The sequence below is a fragment of the Natrix helvetica genome (genome assembly GCF_964273705.1).
Source record: "Natrix helvetica genome assembly, chromosome: W".
NCBI lineage: Eukaryota > Metazoa > Chordata > Lepidosauria > Squamata > Natricidae > Natrix > Natrix helvetica.
In genome coordinates, this window is record NC_138555.1 from 753,775 (window position 1) to 763,825 (window position 10,051).

The window sequence follows — 10,051 nt, forward strand, 5'->3', positions numbered from 1 at the left end:
AAGTAAAGCAATTAAAACCTTAAAAACATCCCCAATTAAAACCCAAATCCAATTAAAATAAATCCCCGGGAGGTAAAACTAAGAGAGTGCCAGGCCAGCTGATTGAAACAGGTGAGTCTTTAACTTTTGACGGAAGGAACGGAGGTCGGTGGTGGTTCGAATGTCGGGGGGGGAGGTCATTCCAGAGGGTTGGGCCCATCACAGAGAAGGACCTATTCCTAGGTGTCGCCCGCTGACACTGCCTAGCAGACGGCACCAGGAGGAGTCCCTCCCTGTGTGAGCGGATAGGTCGCAGGGACGTGTGTGGTAGGATGCGATCCTGCAGATAACTAGGTCCTATGCCATGGAGCGCTTTAAAGATGGTAATCAATACCTTGAAACGCACCCGAAAGGCCACAGGTAGCCAGTGCAGCTCGCGCAGGAGCGGTGTTACGTGGGAGTAAGGTGTACTCCCCATGATAACCCGCGCGGCTGCATTCTGTACTAGCTGCAGTCTTCGGATGCATCCCAAGGGAAGCCCCATGTAGAGGGCATTGCAGTAGCCTTGACCCGCTCCCAGACGGAGGACCTAGTGGCCGCTTGGAATAAGGCGGCTGCGGGGGCCTTGGACCGGATAGCACCTTTGCGGCCTCTCTTGCGGCAACGAACCACCCTGGCTCTTTGGTTTACCGAGGAGCTGAGGGTGATGAAACGCCACAAGAGACGCCTAGAAAGCAGGTGGAGGTCCTCGCACTCCGAATCTGACCGAACACAGGTAAGAGCCTATTTACGGACCTACCTCGTGGCTCTAAGAGCAGCCAAACGTAGACACTGTGCCGCTCTTATTGCGTCCGCGGATAACCGCCCTGCCGCCCTGTTTCGGGTGACCCGCTCTCTCTTATCTCAGAGGTCGCAGGAAGCCCCTTTACAGGGTAGAGCAGAGGAGTTTGGGGAATATCTGCAGGACAAAATCGATCAGATCCGGAGTGGATGGGCCCCCTTCAGTGGACCAGGGGAAACAAGTCTTGAGACACCATGCTGGGAGGAGTTTGATTCTGTTGCCCCCGAGGACTTGGACAGGTTACGTGGGCGACTGCGAGCCACCTCATGTTTACTGGACCCGTGTCCCTCCTGGCTTGTACTGGCATCCTGGGAGGTTACACGAGGCTGGCTCCTGGGTCTGGTGAACGCTTCACTAGGGGAGGGGTCCTTGCCGACCACCTTGAAAGAGGCGGTGGTGAGACCCCTACTCAAGAGGCCTTTCCTGGACCCGGAGGAACTAGCCAATTACCGTCCTGTCTGCAACCTTCCCTTTTTAGCGAAGGTTGTAGAGAGTGTGGTGGCGCAACAGTTCCCACGTCACCTGGAGGAAGCAGTCTATCTTGACCCGTGCCAGTCCGGCTTTCGACCCGGCCACAGCACGGAGACGGCCTTGGTCGCGTTGGTAGATGATCTATGGAGGGCCAGAGATAGGGGTTGTTCCTCTATCCTGGTCCTATTAGATCTATCAGCGGCTTTCGATACCATCGACCATGGTATCTTATTGCGCCGGCTGGAAGAGATGGGCGTGGGGGGCACCGTTCTGCGGTGGTTCCGCTCCTATCTCTCCGACCGGACGCAGTGTGTTTTGGCAGGGGAGCAGAGGTCGACCCTGAGGCCACTCACGTGTGGGGTGCCTCAGGGTTCAGTCCTCTCGCCCCTCCTGTTCAACACATACATGAAGCTGCTGGGTGAGATCATCCGTGGTTTTGGGGTTGGATACCATCTGTACGCTGATGATACACAGCTGTACATTTCCACCCCAAACCACCCCAACGAGGCCATTGAAATGTTGTCCCGGTGTTTGGAAGCCGTGCAGGTCTGGATGGGGGACAACAGACTTAAACTTAATCCTTCCAAGACTGAGTGGCTGTGGCTACCGGCGCCCCGATTCAACCAGTTGACGCCATCACTGGCCATAGGGGGCGAATTATTGTCCCCTGTGGAACGGGCGCGCAATCTGGGCGTCCTCCTTGATGCCCGGCTGTCGATGGATGACCATCTGACAGCCGTAGCGAGGGGGGCGTTCCACCAGGTTCGCCTGGTGCGCCAATTGCGCCCCCTATTGGATCGGGACGCCCTACGCACAGTCACTCATGCGCTGGTGACGTCTCGCCTGGACTACTGCAATGCTCTCTACATGGGGCTCCCCTTGAGATGCACCCAAAGACTACAGCTGGTTCAGAATGCGGCCGCGCGGGTTATCATGGGAGGATCACAATACTCCCATATAACACCTTTCCTGCGCGAGCTGCACTGGCTACCTGTGGTTTTTCGGGTGCGTTTCAAGGTGTTGGTCACCATCTTCAAAGCGCTCCATGGCATGGGACCTAGTTACCTGCGGGACCGCATCTCACCTCATACATCTCTACGACCTATCCGCTCTCACAGAGAGGGACTCCTCCAGATACCATCTGCCAAACAGTGCCAGTGGGTGGCGCCTAGGAGTAGAGCCTTCTCTGTAATGGGCCCAACCCTCTGGAATGACCTCCCTCCCGATATTAGAACGACTAACGACCTCCGCTCCTTCCGACAGAAGCTCAAGACTCACCTGTTCCGACTAGCTGGCTTAGCCGATTGATAGTTCCATCTTCCACCTCCTGACAAACATTTTATTGGGGAATTTTTTAAGGAAATTTTAATTGTATTTGTATTTTAACTAAGAATTGTACATTATATTTTTCACCTCCTCCGTCTACGTCTTCGTCTACGTCTATGTCTACGTCTACGTTCATGTCTATGTATTTGTATATGGTTTTAACATGACTGTACACCGCCCCGAGTCCTGCCTAGGAAAGGGTGCGGTCTAGAAATAAAAGTTATTATTATTAGTATTATTAAGAAGGGCTAGGATTTTATTCAATATTATTCCTAGTGCCCAAGAGCTTGGGAGGATGGCGGGCCATCTTAGATTTGAAACGGCTCAATTTCTTCATCAAGTACCAAAGGTTCAAGATGCAATCCCTCAAGAGCATCTTGGCTTCCATCCGCCAGGGCAACTTGATGACATCAGTCGATATCAGGGAAGCGTACCTCCATGTGCCAATCCACCAGGCACATCGGAGATTCCTATGCTTTCACTTCAACGGTCTCCATTTCCAGTATCGGGCCCTACCATTCGGCCTCTCATCGGCCCCTCGAACGTTCACCAAACTCCTGACAGTCATAGTGGCCTCCCTTCGCACAGTGCCTATACGAATCAACTGTTACCTGGACGATATTCTTCTTCTATCACCATCACATGCCCAGGCGATCCAGGACCTGGAGGTCACAATGGACACACTGCGGAACCACGGTTTCGTCCTGAACCTTGCCAAGAGCCACCTGCAACCGACCACGTCGTTGCTTCATCTGGGCACAGTCATCAATTCAAGGACATGCGAGGTCTTCCTGTCTCAGGACAGGCGTCGCAGCATTCACGCGCTGGTGAGTCGCATTTCCTCTCAGAGACTCATACCACTGGCAACACTATCCCAATTGCTCGGGAAAATGATTTCATGCATCGACGTGGTTCCCTGGGCCCGGTTTCATTCTCGCCCACTCCAGTGGTTCTTGCTCCCCTTCCAGAGAGCCCACACCAGTCACTCCCAAACCAAAGTTCGGTTGCCACCCAAACCACTCAGGTCTCTCCGGTGGTGGACTTCCTCCAAACTTCTCAGGGGGAGTCCATTAAAGGAACCGGTCCACATCCAGGTGACAACGGATGCCAGCCTATTCGGGTGGGGAGCTCACGCCTTGGACAGGGTCGCTCAGGGCCGTTGGTCGAGCCAGGAACTAAGAAACAGTATCAATTGGCTAGAGTTGCGAGCCATCCGATTGGCCCTCCTCGAATTCAGGGACATGATCTCGAACCAACACATTCTGGTTCTAACAGACAATGTGGCCTCCAAGGCCCACATCAATCGCCAGGGAGGCACCCGATCCAAGGCTCTTATGTTGGAGGCAGAGAGAACTCTCCACTGGGCGGAGGCCAGACTGTTATCTCTACGAGCGGAGCACATCTCCGGGGCTTCCAACACACAGGCGGATTGGCTGAGCCGGGCCACTGTGGATCAGTCAGAATGGCGTCTTCACCCCGCCCTCTTTCAGGAACTCTCTCGTCACTTCGGCAACCCGGTGGTGGATCTGTTTGCGCAGCCCAACAATGCGCAGAAACCTCGATTTTACACCAGATTCCAGACCCCGGGGGCGGAAGGCACCGATGCTCTCCGCAGCCCTTGGCCGGCAGGCCTTCTTTACGCTTTTTCACCTCTACCGATTCTTCCGTTAGTCATACAAAAGATACTGTCGGAACAAGCGGAAGTCCTCCTCGTGGCCCCAATGTGGCCCCGACGCCCGTGGTACGCCGATCTGGTCCATCTGTCAATCGGCCGCCCCTGGAGGATCCCAGACAGCCAGATCCAGCTCAACCAGGGGGCTCTCGTCCATCCGAACCCCCAGCTCCTACAGTTAGCTGTGTGGCACGTGAGCGGGCTATCCTGACAGGACTGCATTTCTCCAACGAGGTAATAAACACCATCCAAGCGGCCCGTCGGCCATCCACGACTCATATTTACGAGGCCACCTGGCAGGCATTTTGCAGGTGGTGCCGCCGTACCTCTATAGACCCAGTCAAGGCGTCCGTACCACAGGTACTTGACTTTCTGCAAATGGGCCTTGACAAAGGCTTGGCGCCCAACACGCTTCGCCGACAAGTCGCAGCCCTCTCCACCGTGATTAGTGGCGGTCGTGCCCGCCCATTGGCTCAGCACGCTCAGGTCAAGTCATTTCTGAAAGGCGCTGCTAACATCAGGCCTCAGACCGTTCATTGCTACCCTACCTGGGATCTCCCCCTGGTGCTCAAGGCACTTACATCTCAGCCCTTCGAGCCCATCCGCACCATCAGCCTCCGGTTGCTGACTCTTAAGACTGCCTTCCTGGTGGCTATCACGTCTGCCAGAAGGGTGTCCGAGCTGGCGGCCCTGTCAATAAGATCTGACTTGTGCATCTTTCATTCCAACAGAGTAATTCTTCGCCTCGATCCGGCCTTCTTGCCTAAGGTCAACACCTGGTTTCACAGGGCACAAGAACTTATCCTTCCAGACTTCTGCCCGAATCCCTCCCATCCGCAGGAGCGCCAGTGGCATCATCTGGATGTCCGGAGAACCCTCCGTCGCTATGTGAAGCGCACGGCCGCCTTCCGGAAGTCAGAAGCGCTTTTTGTCCCATTCCAGCCCTCCACCATGGGGCAGAAAGTGTCATCCAACACCATTGGACGTTGGCTGAAGGCGTGCATTGCTCTTGCTTACAACTCCCAGTCCCGGCTGGTTCCCAGACGCATCACTCCCCACTCCACCAGGAGCGCGGCTACAACGGCGGCCTGGGCCACTCAAGCATCAGTCGAGGACATTTGCAGGGCGGCGACCTGGTCATCGCCATCGCCCTTTATTAGACATTACAAGGTGGACTCCTACACTTCGGCAGAAGCATCATTTGGGCAACGTGTGCTGCAGCAGGTGCTCGCCTCCTCTGCGGGCCCTGACCAGCCTGGCTCCCGCCCTTAATTTCACTGCTCTGGCATGTCCCATGCTTGGATTCCCCAAGCAGCGCACAGGAGAACGACCGTTGACTTACCTGAACGGTCCTTCTATGTGCGCTGCGAGGGGAATCCAAACCCACCCGCAGCTTCGGCTGGTCCGGGCACTCTGGGCCTCTGGCTCCTTTGACTGACTTACACTGGATGTGACTTTTGGTACCTGTCGGTCTGTAGTCGTGACTGTCAATCGATACACATCTTCTTACGGCTGACCTTCGTACAAAACTGACCTTTCCAGGCAGAGGAGGCGTGGTCATCTAATTTACATAACTCAGTCTCTAGGCTAATGGACAAAGTTAACCCATGCTTGGATTCCCCTCGCAGCGCACATAGAAGGACCGTTCAGGTAAGTCAACGGTCGTTTTCTGCTCTTTACCCAGGACGCCTCCGATGGAAGGTAGCCCCTCCACTTGATTACGTATTAGAGTTGCCCCCTGTGCTACCTGCAGTCATGGATGCACTGCACCTCATAATGGGTTTGGCTCCCTATTGCTTCTGGGTCTGGGGGCTCACAGGGTGGTGGTCTGAGGGTCAACCCAACCACTGGTTTTAGGAGGCTGCTGTGGAATACCAGATGTATTCTCTCCAGCAGCTGGGGCAGTTTTAGTTGCACCTTGACTGGGTTGATGACCTTTAATTGGCCCCATGAATGTAGGTCCCAGCTTCTTGCTGGGGGTCTTTAGCCTTAAGCATTTGTTGGAGAGAGAGACTTTCTCCCCCACCTGGAATGGCCTTTGTGGGACTCAGTGTAGGTCTGCACTGCTTTACCTAGCAGACATTTTCCCAAGCCCCTTTTAGTGTTGACAGCCAATCCATCAAACTGACTGAGGAGGGGGATTCCCTTGGGTATTCCGGCATTGGGATGAAGTCCATACTGCTTATTACTTTGAAAGGGGTTAGTCCCGTGCTACTGTGAACAGCGTTATTGTAGGCAAGCTCTGTGCATGGCAAGAGGTCCATCCAATTGGACTGTTGGTAGTTCGCGTAGCACCTCAGGCTCTGTTCTACAATGGCGTTAAGTCTCTCTGCCCTGCCATTGGTGCTCGGATGGGAAGCTGAGCTAAGGCCCTGGGATGACTCAATCAGTCGCAGGAACTCCCTCCAGGACTTAGCCGTGAACTGGCCCCCTCTGTCTGACATAATTCTGTGTGATACCCCATGCAGGTGGCAGATGTGCTTCAGGAAGCGTTTGGACAGCTGGTGGGCTGAGGGTAGTCGGCTGCAGGGTGTGAAGTGGGCCTGCTGGAAGAATAAGTCATTCGCAGTCCAGATCACTGTGTTTCCCCTGCTTTTTGGCAACTCAAGTATCAAGTCCATTGCAATTTCCTCCCATGCCTTCGTTGGCTCAACCATCTATTGCAGCAAAATTGCAGGTTTTTCCTCGTCTCTTTTTCATAACAGCACAGATATTGCAACTTTTCACATAACTGTCCGTGCCTTTCTTCATGCCGGGGCACCAGAATTGTCTCCTCACTAAATATAAAGTTTTTATGAATCCAAATTTGACATCATGGCTTCTCCGGAGGATTGAGGAGCGGAGGAACTCGGGGACAGAGAATCTCACCCCCTTTCATGCTAGGTCAGGGATGGCTAACCTCTTCGTTGTTGGGTGCCAAAAATGTGAGGGCGAGCAATAGCGCACCTGTCTGTCAGCACCCATAATGCAAAGCACCCCCACATGCAGGCCTCACTACTCACCTCCAAGCTGAACTTGGTATTTCCTCCGGGGGGCTGGGGGGGTCATTTTCCCCCTCCCCAGTCTTCAGGAAAGTCTCCAGAGCCTGGGGAGGGTGAAAAACAGGCCCAATTGGCTTACCAGAAGTTTGTTTCCGAATAACAGCCTTCCTCGGCCCTCTGGGAGGCCAAAAATCAGCTGGCCGGATGGAGATGAGGGACTGGCATGCCGTCAGATATGCCTCTGTGTGCTACCTGTCACACATGTGCCATAGGTTCACCATCATGGTGCTGGGTCCTCCCTTTTTTGTCAAGCGGTGTTGGTTGTCAAGGAACCAGGGGTCTGCTAGGAGTCTGGTTTTGAGCTCCATGGTTAAATCGCTTGCGAGTTGGCCTTGCTGGCCGCGGCATTGTTGGTGGGTGGTCACTTGAGCCACGGCTTAGGTAAGGGGAATTGTAGAGTCTACTACCGTCTCCTGCCCGCACTTGTATTGGGGGAAGCAGGAGAAGGCATCAGCTAGGAAGTTCCTCCCCCCGGGATGTGTTTTAGCTGAATTGGTTAAAGTATTGGGCCCAGCGGACTTGTTTAGGCGATGGCTTCCACGGGGGTCCTAAGGGCCTCCAGATTCCCATGGTCAGTCCAGACTTCCGATGTTTTCTCCCCCCTTCCAAAAGGTTGTACCAGGTTAGCAGAGTCCCTCTTACTGAAAGAGCCTCCTTTTCTCACCCTTCCCATCATCTTTCCATGCCAGTGAGTAGTTTTAAGAAGAAACTTGCCCATAGTAGCATAGGGTCCCATGCTGGAGCAGGGGTTGGACTAGAAGACCTCCAAGGTCCCTTCCAACTCTGTGGTTCTTTATAAATCTCTCCACTCAGCCTTACCAAGAGAATGGTGATAGACAATACTTGGAAATGGACACCAGGTCTTCCGATGGCAAAATCTCATCTTAGTATCCAGGGCAAGATGAAAAACGCTTCCTCTCTCACCATCACATGCAAGACGAGGAGAGGACTGGCTGGGAGGGGAGGGGCGAGGAGAAGCCAGGCGCCCCTCCATGTGAGTGACATGACGTTGGCCACACCCACCCAGTCACATGACCACCCAGCCACCCCTACCCAGCGGTCATTAGGGCAGAGAAGCGGTTGCTGAATGATTTGAATGGATCCCAAGAACTGAAGGTCTGCATAAAATGGGGGTGAGGTAGAGAGAAGGAACAGATGGGTCAGCCTCAAGGACAGTGAGGAGGGGGTGGCTCTTTTTCACACCCCCGGCTCCAATTCTTGCTTGTGTCTTCTGGGGGGAGGAGAGTTCCTGGCAACCTCCCTGCAAGGCAGCCTCTCCTTTGGCTGATTCTGTTCCGTTTTTTATCCAGAAATCCCGGGTTTTGTGCTGTGAGACTGGTCTGGACATACCTCGAAGCATCCCAGGTAAAATCTTGGGACCTGGAGGGTGGGGTGGAAGTTACTGTCCTGGGTGGAAGGACAGGCAACTATGGGTTTACACTGCTGACTGTGTCCCCCTCTTCTCTCCTCTCCCCTTTGGGTTGCAGGGCCTGAACGGAGGATCGTCCTGGTGGGCAGAACTGGAAATGGGAAAAGTGCAACGGGAAACACAATTCTGGGAAGCGAAGTCTTTGAGATTGGGATGTCACCTTGGTCAGTAACAGAAGCATGTCAAAGGGAGGAGAGGCAGCTGAATGGCAGGAAGATTGTGGTTGTTGATACGCCTGGTTTTTTACACATCAGTCGTCCATCCGCAGACATTGCCGCAGAAGTGAGCAAGTGCGTGAAGCTTTGTTTCCCCGGTCCCCACGTCATTCTGCGTGTGATGCGTCCTCGTCATTTCATCGAGGAGGAGGAGAAGACGGATCAGCTGATCAAAGAGATTTTTGGCCCTAAAGCCAAGGATTATATGATCGTCTTGTTCACCCGCAGAGATGACCTGGAAGGTTTATCTCTTGAGAATTACATATCATCCCAATATAAAAGTCTCAAGGAATATGTTGCTGAATGCGGGAACAGAATGTTGGCTTTCGACAACCAGGCCAAAGGGGCAAAACGAGCGGCTCAGGTGGCCAAATTGATGGCCATGATTGATAATCTGGTGGAAAGGAACAGAAATGCTCCTTGTTACACAGAAGACATGATGAACGTCAAGAAAAGACGCAACTTCTTTTAGCGATTCATGCTACAATTGTAATGCATGAACGTTAGTGAAAAAGATACAGAAATGATTCCGACAATGTATTCCAAACGAACAGCAAAAGTGATCGCTAATGGGGACTTGATGGAGACTTTTAATATAAGAAAGTGTACTAAACAAGGATGCCCAGTATCCCCACTGTTATTTATGCCAGCATCAGAAGTTCTAAATAGAAATGTTAGACAAGATGCAGATATAAATGGAATTTTCCGTGTAAGATGTGCAACAATTAAAGAAGATAATTATATCAAATGAATGCAAAATATTAAGCAGAATCATTGGTCTTCTAGTCCACCCCTAAGAGACTCATGGAAGGACAGAGTTGGGAGGGACCTGGGAGGTCATCTAGTCTAACCCCCTGCTCGAGCAGGAGACCCTAAGAGACTCATGGAAGGACAGAGTTGGGAGGGACCTGGGAGGTCATCTAGTCTAACCCCCTGCTCAAACAGGAGACCTTATGCTATTTTAGACAAGTGTCTGTCCGGTCTCATCTTGAAAACCTCCAGTGTTGAAGCGCCCAGAACTTCTAGTGGCGAGCAGTTCCACTCGTTGATTGTCCCCACTGTTAGGAAGTTTCTCCT

General features: G+C 53.1%; 1 protein-coding gene across 1 annotated transcript in view; it reads left to right on the forward strand.

Moving 5' to 3' along the window:
* LOC309400667 (GTPase IMAP family member 9-like) overlaps positions 1-9,688 on the forward strand; it is a 22,180-nt gene extending 12,492 nt beyond the window's left edge. The window contains exons 2-3 of the mRNA XM_081969252.1: positions 8,641-8,695; positions 8,818-9,688. Coding sequence (XP_081825378.1) covers positions 8,641-8,695; positions 8,818-9,446 — 684 coding nt within the window. The 3' untranslated portion in view covers positions 9,447-9,688. The remainder of the gene's footprint in view (positions 1-8,640; positions 8,696-8,817) is intronic.
* The last annotated feature ends 363 nt before the right edge of the window (positions 9,689-10,051 follow it).